The sequence below is a fragment of the Fusarium venenatum genome (genome assembly GCF_020744135.1).
Source record: "Fusarium venenatum strain MPI-CAGE-CH-0201 chromosome Unknown EDB82scaffold_4, whole genome shotgun sequence".
Lineage (NCBI taxonomy): Eukaryota > Fungi > Ascomycota > Sordariomycetes > Hypocreales > Nectriaceae > Fusarium > Fusarium venenatum.
Genome location: NW_027072132.1, coordinates 2654312 through 2674538, shown reverse-complemented (window position 1 = coordinate 2674538; position 20227 = coordinate 2654312). Strand labels below are relative to the sequence as shown.

General features: G+C 46.8%; 3 protein-coding genes across 3 annotated transcripts; all 3 read right to left on the bottom strand.

The window, feature by feature from the left end:
- Positions 1–73: 73 nt before the first annotated feature.
- Positions 74–5108, bottom strand: EDB82DRAFT_513517 (uncharacterized protein). Its single transcript, XM_025737761.2, has 2 exons — positions 4711–5108; positions 74–4661 (listed from the first exon to the last, which is right to left on the bottom strand). Exons 1-2 carry the CDS (start codon positions 4922–4924, stop codon positions 298–300), a joined length of 4578 nt encoding a protein of 1525 aa, XP_025592590.1. The 5' UTR covers positions 4925–5108; the 3' UTR covers positions 74–297.
- Positions 5109–5848: 740 nt separating this feature from the next.
- On the bottom strand, positions 5849–7477 carry EDB82DRAFT_308289 (uncharacterized protein). The gene has a single exon (XM_025737760.2). It carries the CDS (start codon positions 7105–7107, stop codon positions 5947–5949), a length of 1161 nt encoding a protein of 386 aa, XP_025592589.1. The 5' UTR covers positions 7108–7477; the 3' UTR covers positions 5849–5946.
- Positions 7478–18299: 10822 nt separating this feature from the next.
- On the bottom strand, positions 18300–19611 carry EDB82DRAFT_513477 (uncharacterized protein). The gene has a single exon (XM_025737759.2). The coding sequence runs from the start codon at positions 19353–19355 to the stop codon at positions 18522–18524; it is 834 nt and encodes a 277-aa protein (XP_025592588.2). The 5' UTR covers positions 19356–19611; the 3' UTR covers positions 18300–18521.
- Between the last annotated feature and the right edge of the window lie 616 nt (positions 19612–20227).

The window sequence follows — 20227 nt, the reverse complement described above, 5'->3', positions numbered from 1 at the left end:
TACAGACACATACATGATACAAGCTGAGCATGTTTCTTCCAGAGGTGTGAACTAAACCACCTAGAGTGCGGTTCTCGAAAGAGTCTAGAATTCCTATAGATAGACATATTTGTCATGTAGTTACACAGCCACGACGATCTCCTTGTTTCCTAATACATTCATTCATACAGAACCAGGTGTTAATTCATTACTCCATCTAGACTAGGACTCCAGTGTATGTATACCAGCCAACTACAGAGTGATTGCTCTCGGTTTCTCGATGAACTCTAACGGGACGTTCCCAATTGCATCCCGGCTCTACTGAAACACAAACACAACACCCATTCGATCCACCGAAACACTCATGGTGTAGGGGAACTCCAGCAACGCCACATCTAAAATAGAATCCATGTGTGACTGCAGCAGTTGCTGCTGTTGGAGGGAAATAACTGTCGATCTTGGTGGTCGCCCACTTGAGGATTTGGCCTTAGGTCCGGAGCCCGCATTAGGAGCTGTCGGTGCTTGTCTAGGAAATCGTTCCATGTTCAGTGCCAGCGCCGTTGTAGGGTGTGATGTTGTATAGGTTGGTTTGGCTTGATCTGGCGTGAGACCGCTGTAAATGAAGGAGCTCTCCATCCGTGAAAGATCCCAGAACCGCAATCTCTTGTCCGAGCCACCAGTCACGATGAACGCGTGTCTGACGTCTCTCGAGTCATCCACGGTTGCAGTGCCAACAACCATAGCACGAACTCCTCGATCGGCGCTCGCTGTTTCGCTCGGCTCAATATCGGTAGCATATCGTCCAAGCATCCCTTCTCTTTTATCTTCATCGACATCCCAGGCCTCATATCCCTTTAGGACGTCCTTGCTGCCTCCAGCCCTGTAGATCTCTCGGCAGACCGTCTTCTCGAGATCCCAGACCGTGACTTCACCTTGGCCGGTTCCTCCAGAAATACAGACCCACTTACCACGACCTTTAGTAGGGTGTATGCAAATCCTGTAGATCGACCCTTTGCCTGGTAGACCCCATCCCTTGAGCCTCATCTTAAAACGCAAGTCCCAAAGGTCAACTACCCCGTGAGAAGTGCCCACACAGAGCCAGTTCCGCTTTCGGTCCACACAGAAGCAGGTAGGTGTTCCATGATGTACAGGGTTTTCGAGAGTGTAAAGGAGATCCAAGGTTCTCAAATCGATGCCAAGGATCCTCGAACGATTCGTAGCAATGATGAGGGTCGAGTTTGATTCTTGTCTGAAATGCTCACACCATACAGCGAACTCGCCATCCGGGAGCTGGTACTCGCGCAGAACACGCAACTTGCCATACCTAACCACACCACTAGCAGAGACTGTGTCGACTTTGACCACGTGCACATTGCCATCAGACGCGCAACTCACAAAACAATGCGAATTTTCAACGAAGCAGAGAGCGACGACTCGTGTATTATCACCATGCTTATGGACTTGGCGAGAGCGATGTGTGATGTTGCGCTCGAGTCGTGCTGTGTCCCAAACTCTCACAGTGCCGTCGTCGCCGCCTGTTATAAAGAAAACATGATCGGGCGATGGCAGCACCCTGTTGACAGCGCTCTTGTGTTCGGCAAATGTTGCGACAAGCTGGCCTTCAGGTTTCCATGGCTCCTCTCGAGGGTGAACACTGACGCGGCTTGCCTTGCTTCTCTTGATAGGTGTAACAATTGGTCCGAACTCAATAACATCACGAGGGAAATTATCCACGTACATATTGTCCAACATCCTCTGAATGCTTGGGTCGTTCCCCTCATAGCTGTGCTTTGTGACTCGGGGCCGTGCAGTATCTCCTTCTTTGCCATCAGAAGATACCAACTGTTCGGCTGAGGCTTGGGCAAATGGTCCTTCAACTTCGCCAAATGCATTAGCATCAGTAGTGCCAGTTTGTGCGATTGACTTGTTTTTATCTTTGCGATCGAGCAAGCTCAGAGCGCTTGTCTGGTGTCTGATTGCGCTTCTAGATGACGATGACTCTTGAAAGGAACCGTCATCAACTCTTTGCCCTGCATGCGATGCAGATGCCGTTCTGGAATGCGTTCGGCCGGCAGTAGTTGGTGAAAGGAAACGACCTGATGAGCGCGGACCAACACTTTGTACCCGGCGGTTACTATTGGCCTTCCTCTTTCCACCGGCCGAGTCATCAATGGTCATTGAGGCGTCCAAAAGAGCATCCGCAATGGTATATGGTTCTTCTGGTCGCTCAAGATCCACAACTGCCTTGGGATCACGAAGGGGCGCATCATTAAAGAACACAGTTTGGGGATTGACCCCCAAGCTCTTCAGAGATACTACCCCGTTAGATGTGCTACCGTCTGCAGAGGAAGCATCACGCGCCTTCATCTTACTCAGGCGCCATATGAATTCTCGCAGAGCGTCAAGCTTCAGCTCATCCTCGTGTTTTAGCCCAAGATTTCGTAGCTTCGCCAACCACTGCTCATCTTCGTCATTACGAGCTACTCGTCCCATGGAGCTTTGCGTTAAGTCTCGGGAGGATCGACTTGATGCTGAACCCTTGTAACCAAACAGCAGAGGCTTGAGCTGTTGTAGTGGTTTCCAATAAACGCCGCGCTCTGTCTTCGAGGCCCATGTAATTGCTTGGTCGAAGACATTTCTTGTTAAAGGTCTCTTGAGTGCATCAAGAATAGTAAGCTCTTGAAAGTCAGACAAAACCTCTATTTTCAGGAATGGTTTTACAAGAGGCATCAAATTGCACCTCACATCAGCAGGTTCCAAAAATCGCGCCGACTCTGACAAAAATTCTGCTGCTGACTCCCGTATCCAAAGGTTTGGGTGCATGGTGAACCGGCTGATGAGGTCGACCAGCTCCCAAATCTTAGGTTTCGACAGCAAACCCAGCTTGGCTAGCTGGGCAAGCGAGTGAAGTGCCGCCTGTACTACATTCTCCTCGGTGTCAGCCAAAGCTTGGATCATCAAAGGCAACATGAACTCTTCCAAACTTGTACTTCCAACGAAGATCGCGATGCCCACGATTGTATCGAAGAAGGCACATTTTAGTGTCCAGTCTCGGTCATTGAGATAAGTATTAAGATGAGTAAGGAGGACGTCATTCGAATGATCGTCGAAAAAGTAACACAAGTCGGGAACCGAGGCCAGGAATGCTCTTCGAACTGAGTTGTCAGAGTCTTCAACTAACTGCTTGGTGTGGCTTTCAAGGACCTCAAAGAGTTGCCGGCCAGCATTATCAAAAACACTTTCGAAATTTGCCTTGGCATCCGCGCCTGGTTCGACCTCAGGGTCTGAGATAGGTATTGAGCCGTCAGGACGAAGACTCGACGCCATATTGAGAAAACGCTGCGCAGTTGTTGCAAGGCTTCCTAAACAAGAAGCATATGCTGCTCTAACTAGCGGGCTAGGTGTCCTCGACCGAGAGCTCAGAGCTATTTCCATACGAGGCAACACATATTCTACCAGAACATGGGAGTTAATGGGGGTAACCATTTTCACAAGCTCCAGAAGCTGAGTAATTGTTCGGATAGCAGCAATCAACACCAGGTCTGTCTCGTATGGCACGAGAAGCGTCATCAGATACGGCAGTACTCTGTCCAACTTGGCTTCGTCAGTAAGCCTTTCTGAGAAGGCAAGCAGCACATCACATGCGCGGATCCGGGAAGACGCGCGCGCAGTATTTCTTAGTTGAGACACAATAAGTGTCAAGAATATCAATGTCCCATCGTCTTCAGGCGGTTCTAAAGCAGACGATACTGTATGGTTGTGATTTGGTATATTGAGCCGTACAGGGAAATGTGAAAGGCTTAGCCTGGAAGATGGTTTGAACTCTTGGGAGGTTCGCTTCTCAAGCTGGTAGCCAAGAAAATATGATATCTTGTCAAAGTCGTAGAATACGCGATCGATTCGCTCATCAGCCTCTCCAAGATTCTTCGAAGCGCCTGACATGGGGTTGTTTCCTGACGATGGGTCGGTTATAAGTCCCATATATTGGTGCAGAAAGTTGTAGAAGTAGTGCGGAAACACTTTGCCTTTCCAGAAATCCAGGTACTGCTCAGCCGAGTATCGTTTCTCCGGGTCAAGCTGAATCATGTGTGCTATCATGTCGGCGATATCCTTATCTGCAATAACACTCAAATGTGTGATGACAGGGTCGTACTCGCCACGGCGGTACTTGTACAGCTGGGCGAGGCTGAACATCTCCGACTCTAGAAACATTTGCGCGATTACGCAACCAGCACTAAAGATGTCCATTGCCCATGTCATCTTCGCCTTCTGCGGCGGTGCCTCTCCAGAAGCGTAAAAACGTTCAGGGGCGATATAGCATGTACGACGACCTGACGTATCGAAGAAATAGGAGAAATCAGCTGGATTGTCGTCGGGTAGCATAACAGGCTTGTAAGCGGATGAGAAGTCCGACAGATATAACCAGTTCCAGGAGGTCACGAGGACATTCTGCGCTTTAATGTCACCGTGATAGACATCTCGCGCATGACAATCGCGCAGAGCGCAGAGGAGCTGGAAAGCCAACCATTTCTTCTCTATATCTTCCAGAAACGGTCGAGTGCTGAGACGGTCGTAAAGCGAGCTGTAAAGGAACTGGCGGACAAGGTAACCATTGGATTCGGTCTCGATGATGCGCTGGAACCCGAGTGCGTTAGGGACATCTGCTATCGCTCTGTGCTGCTCTAGGTACGGTCAGTAATTTCCCAGCCCCTAGAGGATTCCTGGACTCACCGATAATCTGTTTCTTGTACTTTTCTAGCTTGACCTCTGGGTATGGCTTTACGAGCAATTTGACGAGTACTAGACCATTCTCGTGACGACCACGGATGGTTTTCATGAACCTCGCATTTCCGATACTCTTCTCGTACTGCACATCGCTCAGTTCAGAGATGTCGATGCCCGCAGAGCCGACGGACGGCGTCGCGAGCGAGAAACCTTGACCCATGGCGGGGGGGCCTTACGAAATGGTGGAAGCTATCGGTCAGCCGCGCACGAAGCCGTCGTCATTTTGGATGTGACAGTTGGTAAAGTGAGCTGTCGGGATAGTGTCGTAGATTATAGCGCTTTAACTCGGTATGTTGCAGGTTAGCTATGAAGCAGCAATATGGTGCAGTTGTTGATGTAGAAGTGAAGTGAAGTGAAGTGGTACTAGCCACAGGGGACGTCATATGGTGGTAGGTGGTGTACCTGAGCACGCGGGTCGGCTACCTGCTGCTACCTAGTTATGGCCCACACACTACTGATTAAGGGCCTACACCATTGAATAGCGTCGGCCTAGAGTTAAAAGACAACATAAATACATCGTAAGGAGCTTTCTCTCAAGTTAACCAAATTTAGTGACGTAAAGTACAGTATTGAAGTATACATGAGAATGTATAACTATATTAAAGCAAATTGTACGAGATCACAGTCCATGCGATCTTCTCTTTTGAAACGTTCCCGTGGTTCATGACCATAACCTAAGATAAACAGAAGCTATATAAAACAAGACATGGAAACGTGGAAACAGGTACTAGATGAATCAACAAAATTCCTCTTGAAAACCCATGATATTTCGATAGAGAACATGTAACAACAACCCCAACGCTATGAATAGTCTTTCTTTTTTTGTGGAAAAGAACAAAGCCCCCAAGTGAGCAAGACATATATGACTGACAACCAGCTAAATAAGAGATAAATCATACTTCTTTTGAAGTGATTCCAATGCTTCATGATAAGACATACAACGAAAGATGTAAGGATGGTTCTTTTTGTTTCCAGGCAGTGGAACATAAACCCAAAATAAAATCCCAGCTTGGTTTTCTCTCAACGCTTTCTTCTTTCTTTCCCAGTCCCGTTACGCCAAGATATGGATGTGTGATATTTGCTGTAAAAACAATATGAGTGGTACTGAAAGCAAGGTAGACAACATGTGTTGTGTTGAGACACTCAATGAATAATGGCCCAGGCACACGACTCACGTCCACTCTATGGACCGCGGCTGCGCATCGCCCGGGTTGATCGATATTGTAGCTTGGGGATCTCCATCTCAACATCAATGCCCTCGTCGGCTTCCATGATGTTTGGATCCACCGCCATGGGCGCCATAGGATCCGGTGCCGGGGTGGGATCAGCAGCTTCTAACTTTGCGGGTTCTTGTTTGTTCTCCTCCTTGGCAGGTGTTGGGCTGCCTTCTTTAAGACCAGCCGACATTTCGCGACGCATGCTGATGGGTCGTCGTGTCCGGATCTTGCCCATTTCGCCTGTCTCCTTGGCCAGTTCGGGCTCTTCGCGCTGGACACGCTCCATTTCTGTCTTGGCCATCTCGAGTACCTCGGCGAGTCGCTTTTGCACTTTGCTGATTTCATCGTTACAATCTCCATCGCGTAGGAATTGGTGAGCGCCGTGTTCACACAGGCTCTGTACAAACTCGAGGCCTTTATCGAGATTGTCGTATACGTCGGGTGGCTGATCGCCAGCACCTGGCCGCGCTATTGACATGGGGCCGAATCGCCTGCTGCTCATATAACGTAGTGATGGGAGTGCATCATCGTTGTTGCCATCCTCTGACACGTCTTGCTCAGCCAACTTCTTGATCTGAGCGACCCGTGCAGCCATCTTGGCCTTGCGCATTAGGTTACGACTGGATGAGACGAATCGCACAAGTTCGTCAAAGAAGCCCTGGACATAGCTATCATAGTAGACAATGATCATGCTTCTTGTTCGGTATGCGGCGGGAGTGTCTTCAGTCGACATCATGGAGGGCGACTTGGGCTTCTTCCTAACCTGAGCTCGTGCCCTGGCTTGTGCTGTCTTGATGATCTCTTGTTGCTGGTGAATGGAGGCTGGGCTCGGTGTATGGACCTTTGGTGGATCGGAGGTCTTGGTTGGCGTTTGCGCTGTGGCATCTTGAGGTGTATCCTCGTCGGCGGAAGCCTCAGCGTGGACTACCGGAGGGTCATCTTTGGGCTTTAGTGATTCAGTCGAGCCCTTGTTGCGAAGGGACTTCGCCTTTGGGCTCTTTCCTTCTGCTGCAGCGACAGCGGCCAGCTCGGCCTGTCGTCGGTCGATCTGGCCGCTGAGATCGTCAAGGCGCTTCAGCCAATCCGGGACGTTGTTCACAAGATTTTTGAGAGCGTCCATAGCCATGTCGCAAGATTCTGATTCGGTCGGTGGAGCCGTGTTGGCTAAGGTGTAAGGGGCCAGGTGGTGTTCACCCGACTCCCCAAATGCCGGACAGAAATTCGGTGACGGATTGAAGTGGAATTGGAGTTGGGGTTGGAGCTGAAGCTGAGAAGCTGTGTGCTTGTAGAAAGGTATGACGGTAGGATGGGGTCGGTTTAGGGAATGAGAAAGTGTCGGGGTCTTGTGGCAAATGATCGCAGGATGATCGGCAACGTTTCGTGTTCTAGCTAGGTCGAGACCCAATTCGTGGATGGCAGACAATTACTGATGAGGTAAATCAAACACCATAAGCTTTCAACAAAGACACAGGCTGTGATAATGCAGTAGTAGTCAAGACTGGCAGCAGTCTTGTTCTATGATCGTGATGGTCGTAATCGTCGTAGGCGTCGTTATGATGTAAGGCTCTCTTTGCGCAGGTAGAATGTACGTGCGTTGATGTAGATATGCAAAATATGCGCCAGGAGCGAGACAAACCAAAGGTCGAAGACGTGAAGTGAAGGATGTACGCTGTATGCAGGTAGTTTAATAGGATTAGGAACCAACGTCGGTTGGTTCAGACGAATTGATGGATGATTCGAGTTGGTCTGGTTTCTTGATGGGTTAGATGGGTCCACTAAGAATGGCACCCGGCGTGTGATAAAGGTTGGCCGAGGGTAGGTAGAGGATGAAAAGTCCAGGACCAACAGCGATAGAAACTGGAGGAGGATGAAGATGCAGCAACAGCAGACAGATGAATGTTTTCAAAAGTCTTGCCTGGGCTCTGATAAGTCCACTCCAAACCACCCAGACGAAAAAAAAAGTTGCAGTTGCAAGTCCGTGTTGTCAACAGGGGATGGACTCAGAGAGGTCGGACGGAGACTAGGGTCTTCCTGGGAATAATGGAGCGACCGGGTAGTGCGGCGGGGAGGAGTGGAAGCTAGGTAAGCTAGAGGCTAGAGAGGTCGCGCGGAAGACGGAATTGAAGCATGCGTTGCAAAAGTCGTTTATGTATGTAGGTGCTTTTACGAGGATTCGACTCCCAACCCGGTCCGAAAGCCCTGTCTAGGGTCTTGTCCGATCGTAGTACGTAGTGAATGAATATTCCCGCGATTCTTCTTAAGCTGGTCTCGGAGAGCAGGGATTGACTGAGGAGAGCACAGAGTAGCCTCTTTCTCTTTGATTTCTCGACTTGGGACTCGGGAGGTACAGTAGGCGATGGGGCGAGCGCAAGCCACAGTCCGCTAAAGACGGGGTGGACTCTATACTGGTTGGGCAAAGTACTAAGGCAACGAATTTCTTCCCTTAGAGCTCTTAGGGCGCGGGAGTTGAACGACTTAGACCCCGAAGCGGCAAAGGCGAAGGATGGATAGATGGAGTAGGGCGAGTTTAAGACGCCGAGTGTCAACTAAGAGACTGGCTACAGTTTGGGAGAAGAAAGAGAGAACTGCGGAGAAGTGGGATGGAGAAAGAGTAAAGTAATAGAAATAAGAAGGAAAGAGAGAAGAGGAGGATCGGAAGATGGCTAGATAAGATGGACAACCTAATGAGCCTCCACTGTGTCGAAGGTAACCTAATAAACGAAGAAAGAATCAGTCAGTCACTCAGTCAACAATACCTTGCTTGATCAGTACCAAACTGTATGGGATGGGCATGCTATGCGAACGAAAAGGCGGGATGGCGAGAGATTTTATTACAGTAACAAAATGCAATGCATAAGACATGGATATTTCAAGGTCAAGGTCAAGGTGTTGGTTAATCAGCCCGGGGGCGTGTAGGTTACAGTTAGTATAGTGCAGTACGTAGCACGCCAGAGGAGCTGGTCGGCACACTGCATATTGCATCCATACAACAACTGCATGTGCTGTAGGTGCTCAGTGTACCTTGGTATTGTATTCGTAATTCATAGTAATTGCCAAACCAAATCCCATAGATTAAACCAACGAGGGACTACTAAAAAAAAGATGGGATTGAGAAACATGCATCACAGGGGTTATTAGAGGCGGCTGGGCGGTAGGAATTACACCCGCGGCGGCACAGTAAAGGCACTACAGTTTAAGTCTTTACATTGCCTTGGTTGAGGAACATGCAAGTAATCACAAGGTATCATTACCTATCTAGCCGTTGATGCTGGGCTTTGACTGTATCGAAGTGATACACTCAAGATGACAGTGAAATGCTTTGACCTCAAGTTTAAACTCTAAAAAGAGGCCATAGTCAAAGACTAAAACAAAACATTCTATCACACCACATCACAAAAGGACACACACACATGGACCCTGGCGATGTACGATAAATAAAATGCGATTAGATACATCATTGGATGCCACAACGACTGCGGAGTGGGTGTGGCAGACGATAACAGGTGTGGGCTGCGCGGGACAGAAGAGAAGCTTTAAGTTGATCAATTAGGAAAAGTCTGCCTCTGACTTGGATCGTTTTGGAATTGAAGTTGCCAATGACATAAAACGGTCATGACATGGATACTTTGAGAGTGCGTGTGCAGAACTCAAATGCGGCATCAAATTGACCACCGATCCTCATCAACTAACAGCCCAATCATGATTAACCTGTTCCGAGCATTTCTGTTCTTTTCCCAGTGCATATCAACTGACATCAAATCTGACTTGCCTCTGCCTCTGCCTCTGCCTCTACATATCTTGTTACTGTGCGTACTCGTAAACACGAACATGACATGTCTAGACTATAGCGGGGACCAGGTGGATCTATTGAAAAGACTCTCAACTGAATAACACGGACGGCCCATTTTGTTTTCTCACATGCAGAAAGACAAGGGTCTATCATCTCTGATTCATCATGGATATGACCACAAACCAACAACAGTTTCTCTTCTCCGTCAAGGTAACATGGAAATACCAGGTACATCCCATCTCATCTGACTGCTCTCATGCCTTAGTATCTAGACACGTAGGACAAGTCCCTCCCTCAGTCGATCGCATATCGCCTTGTCCAACTTCAGCCCGTCAACTAACTTACTCAACGCCTCATGGCATTGATTACCTGTCACGATATCCGCAAGACATTCCTTTGTGCCAAACTGCTGGGTTGTGAACGGAACGGGGAAAAGAGAATGAAAGCACAAGACGGAAGTAGGATTCTTTTTTCCCTCCCTCCCTCTTCTTGTTCAGCATGGCCCTCGAAGTCTAAATCGGGAGATTCTTGCGCTTGTAGGACGTCAGAAGGAACGAAGTGCTTCACAAGGCGAGACGTAGTCTAATGATCGACCAAGGTTGGGTTTAAGAAACAGACTAGGCCGGGTAGAATTATTCACATACCAGTCAATATGGGTTAGAAACAGCCTCGTACGTTTAAATTTGAATGCGAAAATTCCTTGTCAATGCCTTTCCTCTCTTGTATCGCTTCAACTCTGTGTATGCATACCTAGTCATGGTTATTATTAGTGAGGCTCTACTGGCTGATGACGACAGGGGCTCAATCTTCCATTCCTCTAGAAGACGTAAAGAAGCAATCTTGATCGCCCCCGCAAGTTTCGAATATAGCAGGTATTCCTAGACTAATTGATAGCAATCCCATGCTGTAATTAAAAACCCACGGGGTAAACGTCTCTGTCTGGTTGTATTGATCAATTGCCCTTGTCAAAACCCTTCCCTCCCCATGCAACCATCTTGAGAGCGTTGAAACGACCTACCCAGGTAGGAAGGTTCTTAAAAAGACAACTATCAACAGACAAACCTGTAACCTTGCACTGCAGAGTTCCCGTCGTTTGTACGCCCGAAGCATAAATTGAATCTCATGGCTAATACCGGTTCGCTGCAATTCCTACATTAGGTATTGACACAGCATTTGGGTGCAGCCTTGTTACTCGCGAGCTTTTTCTTTGTTATACTATTACTGGGAAGCAAAAGGGAAACCAAGGTGAGCAATTGCTACGTTCCGTGCAATGTAGCATTCAACGTGTAGGCCGAAACCCGCATCTTTGGCCTGTTTTGGCATCTCGTCTCTTGAGAAAATAGATATGCATTGTCATCACTGAAAAAGAGTTCCCCCGTAGCTCCGTTTGTCCCTAGTCACTCACTGTGAAAGTGCTTTGATGATCGTCGACACGGATACATACCTACGTTGCCACTATATGCGTCTCGTCTCAAAAGTATGTACCTGTCAGAGGTACCAACTTCTTCAACGTTCAAACAGAGGCTGCGTAGTAGCAGTCGCCGCGTGTCCAGCAGTTAGAGGACAACGCAACAGCCAAGGGATCATCTTGCATAACGGTACGCTACTGCAGTCGCGCATTAACAGTTCCGTCCGCCGTCTGTATCCGTAACAAGACAAGACAGGCTCTATGTACATCTGTTGACCCATGTATATTCTGTCGAATATGATCGACAGTTGATTGTTCCCTAGAATAGTCTTTTTGTCCGGTCGATGGCTTACAGTTGTCACGGCAGTTCAACCCTATCTCGGTTGAGGTCCGAACGAGATGGGTTTTATTTGTTTTCTTTTCTTTTTCCCTTCGGAGCAATACTTACATATGGATACAGCATAATTCCTATGTATAGGTAGAGCGAGACCATGTACGTACACTCGTTTGAAACGCCTTGTGACAATTAATTCCGTCAACTTTTCTTTTCTCCGCTCCGGCTTTCTCGCTTGGGTTCGCTTCGCTTCCACAATGGGTCAATTCAAGCCAATCCAACGGTTGTCAACTAACCAAAGCTCACTTTTGCGCCCGGTCACAATTACTGTAGGTACATATAATGCAGTGCGTATTTTTCATAATACACCTACCGTCTGGATATGTCCTCAATTCGAGACGGTGTGTCATGAATATCTTGTCTTGTCCGGCACTTGAGAAGCGAACTACACATTCGTCATGGCACATCTCAAAATTCAACAAACCTATCCGTATATAGTAAATACAACACAAGGATTTGCAGATTACGGGCGTCAACGGTTCATCACCTGATCTTGAACTTTGTTGATCGGTATAATATGATAATCCAATTAGAAACAGTTATGTTACTCTTTCAGACCAAAAGGAACCCTCATGTTTTTCATTCCCTTGCTGCTTGCCTGCCAAAACAAGTGCCGTGGTTTATTAGTTACGCGGTTTTACATGGGGGAGGGAGGGGACATCAAAATGTCTCATCAGTCGGCTCTCGTTTGAACCCCAGTTTCTCAGGCGAGCCGGCTTCCCTCGCCCTCAATCGTCATGCTGTTGGCTGCTGACAGACAGGGATTACCTGACATCTGCAAAGGTCTAGACTCTGAAGAACTTGGTTTAGAGGAGAGAAACGACAGGGTAAGAACGGTGTGAATGTGATTTGCAGTTGGTTCCGAGGTTACACTCTATTGAAAGAATGGATCGTCATCATCATCGTCGTCAGTACAGCGAACAAAAGGTTAATATTTAGATGATATTTACGGCTGTTACGGAAGACCAAGACAGGTTAGTTGGTTGATCAATTGAGCCCTGCAACAAGTCACCAGAGACATGCATTGTAGATCCAGTAGTTAGTCACTCTATTCGACCTCGCCAGCTTGTTTAAACAAGCCCTTACATGTGTCAACGATAATGACATGTTGACAGGTCAAATTACTTTTTAAAACTCTGTCGCCCTCAAACGATAACCAACAACAACTCTTCACCCTTCTTTTCCCGGATAACCCACCCTCCTCTGGGACCAAGGTCCGAATAGCCCGGCCTTGTAAGCTGTCAGTTCTGTTGGTTCCATGAAACTTGACACGGTGAGAACGCCAAGATAAGATCAGGCACAGTTTTGACATTTACGCGTGTTATGTTGGCAATGTCTTAGTCTACACACTTGGCTGATATTAAATTGAATTGACTAACAAATTGTGCTCTCAAAGAGGCCATTATTACCGCCAACTACCGAAGAGCCACAACATTAGGTACAATATGTAGACTAGTAGTTAGCTGACTACTAAAGTACATACTCTGTTGAATTGCTTGCATGTAAGGATTCTACGTCCGAATTGTCCTAGCGAGTTGCTAGTCCCCAGCTGAACCGCGAGGCCCTTGCGTTGCATCTCTATCGTATTTGACTGTTGCCCAGTCCAGTTTAATACTACATACATAGCACAGTAATTAGGATTGTCTTATGCTTGTCTCATTGAGGGACCCTCAGGCATACATATACTTCGGTGCTGTTGCCCAATTTGGGCATATAAACAATACCTTTTTACCTCCTACAACTCAAAGAGACCAACTAATAACAACGAAACAAGTCCAACAGAATAACCCCATAACAGTTGACCTAACTCCAAATGGTCTACAGTGGGGTTCTTAGCTCTTAGTTCTGTAGATCATGGCCTTATCTCATGCCTCCCTCGTCAAGTATCAATGCTTATTAGACCGTGTCTAGACTCGCATGGATCGGGTGATGAACGCTTGAGTTGCTTGATATCTCCACCGAGATACCTTAGTTTGAAGGGATTCGACCAACAGATCCGACCACTGTTGGCCTCAAGGCTGTAGCTCTGTATGTTGCTTTGACTTGCAATAATTAACTTTGAGGCGACCACAGCGGCAGGCAAATCTTTTAATGCTATTGCCGACGGCTTTCTTGTGTCACTCGGATTTGAGAATGACGATGGCTTCAACAGTTATCAGTTTTAATTCGCCAAGTATTGCTATTCTAATAGCGCACTGCTTTCGCGTAGTTTCAAGTGGCTTTTTTATATCGGAAATACTTATCCCAGCATGAATATTGGACTCCCGATATCAATGACTATTTATCTCCGTTGAGATAACACCTTGTAGGTGTCAACATCATTGATACTGAACAGACTCTAACTCTTGCTTACTTTTGGTATCTCATAGGTAAAGTTGCTCGATTGTAACAAGGGACCAAGTCACTCATGCATGGATTCTCAGCCACATACCAGCATCTAATGCTCAAAGCAGGAACGTTGCGGGCTGTTGAATGAGGCTCATCGGCAGTTTGTATAAATTACCAGGGGTGCGTGCTTACACGATGTAATATGCAGTGTATTCAATGCTATATTGAAGACTATAGCGATGCCAAACGACATGAGATTTATGGGGTACGCGCAAGACGATCTATTGTTGTAGTCTGAATACGTGTTCCTTGTTATACTCTCAGTTGGAACTGTTGGTTATAAATCCCTACAGTTCCATTTCGGCTATGGGCGACGTTTGAGTTACAGTGTACTGGAGATGGCGATGGGCACATCTGTAGGGATGACTGACTCGAGTTAGAGATTCGGAAGCTAAACTCTATGGGTATGAGAATCAAACGTGGTCCGAGCAGTCCAGCGTAGCATTCCTCGCTTGACTTCTTTACTTGACAGGAAGAGGCTGTGAAGCGTATCTATGCTACAGAATATATCGCAACCGCGTGAGTCTGTCAGCACAGCCATCGCATGAACAATCGACATTTCGCAGTGAATCAAGTTGATGAAATCATGACTCAAGTTTGAAACTCTCGTGACACCGTTAGATTGACATTCCTGCGGGATCTACATTAGTCTGTTGGTTCATGATAGCCGGGCTGCTTCTGACAACATGCATATGCGACGGCAATAAACGTTGCAGCCCCAGAACTCTAGGGCGATTCGTGTCTCTCATCTGTCACTTGTGTGGAGTTTACAGACACTCCCACATTGAAGCTGGGCTTGTCAACTATCTTGACAGTACTAGATTGATCCATAAAACTGCGGCACATATCTCCAAATCCCATTCATGTTCACATCTCGCGACCAATTGGGTCGGTCTCTTGTTAGTGACAACCCGGGCCATGATGCCGTGAAAGGCATATTTGCCGAGGCATTTAGGTCAAGGGTCCAGAGACGAGGAGCTAGTTCGTTCTATACTCCTACTGGCAAGGTCTCACTGTCTCCGGATCAGAACCGTTTGTGCCGCCGATGGGCCGCGGCGTGCGTGTTTGAATTGATGAATTGAATCAACGGTTGACGACTTGGTCTGAAGGGGTGTGAAAGGAGAGAAATTCTTTTGGCGTTGAGTTGACATTGAGACTCAAACTCACCGGTTGAATACGGTCAATCGTCCTGAGGGTCAAAGAGCTGTAACCAACCGGCAATATGTCTGCCTCGGCTTGCATGAGTTACCCAGGTCAAGAATCCATCAGAGAATCAAGCTTGTTTCTCACTTACGAAACACATTCAACAAGATACAGTAGTCAACGTTGAGCACGTGTCCAAGTGATCTTTTTAGCCTTACGAGAAGAGTCTGCAGAACCAACTGACTACTGATCTATCCTATGTACCATGTACGGTGTAGATGCAACTCTAAGCGCCCTCTCTAACCAACCAACTGCGGGCCGCTTCCTACCAAAAAGCTTGGCTTGCATCTGCACTGCAGCTCAGCTAAACGGAGGTTGCACTCGATGAAAACTCCATTTGCGGACCGACTCGAAACTCGTTCAAAACTAGAAATCGCCGCGGGTCATGACATGACATGACATGGCATGAGATTCGTCATGTGGTTGAAACAAGACAGCACGCACGGTAGACAGAGACTGGATTGCATCTTACATCTCTCGGTTGCTGCGAGCTCGTCACACACACGTTCATATCCGTAAAACAAGTATCCGTTTATTAAGTAGGTGCTCATTGGAGACATCTTTCTTGTACGGCATGGTTGTATCATGGTGGTCCAGTCTCTTTCATGCTTAAACATAGCCCATGCTGTAGTGAAATGCAGGGTTTAAAACACGCACTTTTTTATTATTTCATTACAAAATTACGTGCCAATGCTGTTCTGATAAACTTGATCTTGATTTTGTTCCATATAAAGACAATTGCCCTTTGCGTCTAGCGGAATTACATTCCAAGCAACTGAGACATACTTCCGCGAGTGCATAGAGATGAGATACAACAACCAGTAAAAATGCTTGTCTATAGCATTATCGTAGATTACTTTATGCATCCTTCTAGAACAGTCACTCAACTCACTCGCTCCCTTGCTTTCTCGAACTGATCCTTCCCGCCCAGCATCCCAACCTCTTCATTTCGTCTAATCACAACAACCCAAGGCCATAGTAGCAAGTGCTATGGGATGGCCTTGGAGAACGGACTCTTTCCGCTCTGATGAAAACAGCATCTTTGCCAGGGCTGGGGAGGCGACCAAGTTGCAGACCTTGGCTGCATCACCGCATCTGCATTTACATCTGCATCTGCCTTGCATACGTACAGTACAGTACCGTAATTATTACATGCCTCTGTCTGTTTTTCTTCACCGCAACGTTGACGCAAGAACTGCTCGAGTTCCGTGGAGAACCGCCGGTTGATGAGTAAGGCATTAGAATATCACAGAACTACGTCTTGTTCCGGGATCGTACATGGAGAGCGGATCAACAATGACCTCCTAGTCACCTCGGAGTCGGCCTTCTCCGGCGAATAGACTAGAGCCCGATGTAAACTGCGCTGATCAGATCGCAGATCTTTTTTTAATCTCATGGGTCTCATGTCACTTCCCTGCTTTAATGTTGACGGAGTATCGTGCTGTTGCATCTCTAGTCCAACAAGACAATATTCCCACGGTCTTTTGTAGTAAACTCCGTACGTGTTTTCGACACAATACAACGTCTTCGGCAGCGACTTGTTGCGATGGGCATTGCGGAAACAACCAAACTTCAACTGGGCGACAAAAGCTATCTGGCGTATTATGAAGCCATCCAATATGAGATACACATAGAGTCATCTGGGCTATATCTCTTACCGGCCGCGGCTATAAAATAATAGACTTCAGACCACATAACATAATATCAATCAGGACGTTTAAATGATGTAGTAGTAGCAGCCTAAGACGCTACTCAGAGTCGTTGCGAGTTATGCCTATGGTAACTGCATATGTGTAAGTCCAATATGAACCTTGGGAACCGCGCGGTTTAAGTGATGTTGAGCTTAAGCACAGGATTTTACTATCAATTGAAGTACTTAAGTTTATTACTGGCTATTTTTTTCTTACTGGTAGCTACTGTATTTACATTTATATCTCAGCATACGTGATAAAATTGTCAGTGTCTGTTTCCGTCCCAAAGCATTAGAACTTGTGTCTCAACTGGAGTCAAAACACTTATCGATATCTTCCCCAGTCACCAATAACACAGTCTGAATAGCGATATATTGTTTCTGAAAGACTGCATATACATGCTCAATCTTCTAACTTATAAACCTCATGCTAATGCAGACACGGAACGCACCCAAACTAACGGGCAGCATTCCGCTCAACTGATAGAGAATCTCACCAATTCTGGTGATTATTCATTTAGTAATAGTTAGCTTAATTTAAGAAATCCATGTCATCGTTCTTCTCGCAGGCATAGAAGTACGCATCTCCTTCATATCCAGCACATAACAAGTAAGGTTGAAAAGCTTACAAACTATCCGTCACAAGGGGATGATACGATGGCGAAGATGTGGTTTCCGGTCCAAGCGGTCCCATGCTATTTACCATTGTTACTAGAGTTTTCAATAAGAATCATACGCCTCCGACATTCCCTACTACAAGTCACTCAGCTCGCAAGTCATGAAGCAATACATACTTCATATCAGCCTACTTCTAAACACGTTTCAACACTCTTTACAGCATATAGTGTCGGAATTTATTAGTAGATATGGCCTCCGTTAATGGCGAAAGTGTTTGAACAACACTGGTTTTGATCAGACCCAATGCCTAGTCACGTTTCCAATGCCAAGTCCCAAAACTTAATATAACCCACGTTCGACACTGCATTATGAAGATCATCGCATAGATATTGAAGATTGAGGCCCGAGCGACGTATCACGAGTACACAGGTTAACTTTGTAAGGTGAAGATGTACCATTGCTCATGAGTGAGTATAAAAAAGTAGTTGATGACAGCATAAGGTTCTCACCCCCGTGTCATGATATGACATGAAGCAATTTAAGGCAAAAACAACAGCGATCTACTGCCAGTTTCATGGATGTTCCACGGGTTTGGTAGAATAAATAGTTTAGTATATCATACTTTGTATAGGGTTCACGTCCCTGAGACCGCTTAGAAAGATGTGTATGGGCAGAGCGATGATGGCCTCTAGGTTAAGTACCCGCGAGACCGAACCATTGGAAGTACGAATAAAGCCACCGCGTTCTCATTGTATTACGTACATGGTTGCTACAGTCCTGGATAAGTATTGTTCAAGCTGCTGCTGATTTTGTTTTTGAAGATTAGTAGTGTACTATTATATATATTTATTCCACACATGCTATGGGATGACTTAGTGTCTTGTCTCGTTGGCTAAGTAGACTGAAACATACACCGAGTTTACTGCAGTTATCTGCACAGGCGGGATTCTTAAAATATGTGTTTGAATGTTATTACCGAAAGTATACGAACTTCCTCTTCATCTCCATATGTCATGGCCATTTACCCCCTACGCATCGGCATTTCGACTTCAAGGCCATAGCTCAGTCTTCTCCCATGAACCATTAGTCAACTTGTAATTCCATCTTTTACCATCAGCCGGGTCGGACAGGTCCACCTGATCAACCTCGTCCGGGATGATAACAGCAACGCGGAAGTTGCTCCTTGCAATCCCATCATCCAGGTCCTCCACCTTTTGTCCAAGCCCAAGTCCAGCCTCGGGTTTCTCGTCCCGCTTCGTTCCAGGAGGAGGATTGCGAAAGGACCCTCGCATGCCGGGGCTCAAGTTTCCAAAGTGCGCCGTGATCTCTTTGCCCCAGTTCCATGGGCTCGAACCGTCATCACTCTTTTTCCGCATGTACTTCTCTATCTCTTCCCTGACATGTGATGTTGATGGGTCGTCAATGTCTTGGCCAAGAAGATAGGCACGGCCGCGTATGCGCCACTGAGTTTGTGTCTCGGTGACCCAAAAGACAGCCTCAACAGGTCCTCCACCACCAGTCTGCGGAACGTGCTTCCCATCGGTTGACAGCTCGGGAACCTTCTCCATGCGGGCGTCAGTGGTGATGGTCAGAAGGTCGCTCTCGTAGAGGGGAGGGTTTAGTGGTGCCTGGTTCTTTGGGTTGACTGGTATCTCTGCCCAAGTACCTCTGTACACGACAGTGCGGGAACGAGGAGTGATAGAAGAGGAATCATGATGATGAAGAGTGCTGAGCACAAAGGTGGGTGAGTCCATCTTCTTGATGTGAGATAGAAAAGTCGACCGCCATGGTGCGGCTGAAGCAGGCTGCGAGGCGGACATGGTGTATTGGAGGTGCTTCGAAATCTGTTTCGTTCGCTGAATCGAACAAGTGACTGGTCTCATGGGCGAGTATTTGGAGTTTTCTTTGAACACTTTGTTACTTGTATGTATGTATTGTTACGAATGAGATGCCGTTGAAGCGAGGTCGTTGAACCCCACTTCGATATTTAGCATCATAGGTCGATGATCGTGACATTCTTCGATGAGTCATGACAACAGCATTTAAACCAGAAAAGACAAAGTGAACATGTATTTTTCATGAAACAGACGCGGACAAGTTATCATGTTTCTACAGTGTGACTGAGGATATAACGAGGATATAGCAAGGTTCAACAGTGGTACGTATCACCAAAGACTTCAAGTCCGTGAGTCCTGAGTCGATCATGCATGATCCACTCACATATCCAGAGCATTTCCGTTTAGACATGGTATTTTTATCGATTTTCATATCCGTTGTATCACCATTAGATCTTCATAGTGTTGAGCTTGATTTGAAGACGTCTATCGTAAAATGGCTTGTTAGTCACAGGGTAGGCTGTTAGTCAGAGCAGTAAAGCTGAGGGTCACTAATGACTCTGTTAGCCTTGCTTGACTTCGCCTAATTCGAGTCCCAGCGTCGTATGACTAAATGGTCCCTCTTGGCCCTCGGGTCTAAATTAGCACTCCAAAGATTTATGGGTTACTATGTAAGGCAGAGATTCAGTCCATCAGGTCGGGCTTTGGGCACTGATGTAGAGAGGGATATCTCAAGATTCCAAATGTAAGATTACCATCTATTCAGAACTGGCAACGGTTACTTGGCCTGTTGTCTTCAATTACAGAAACACATATCGCGTACGTCATGAACTGTACGCAGATTGGTCAAGGAAGTTCTCTCTCAAAGTTCTAGACCGCCCGGGGTCCGGGGCTCATCAGAGACACTAACTTGTAAGCGG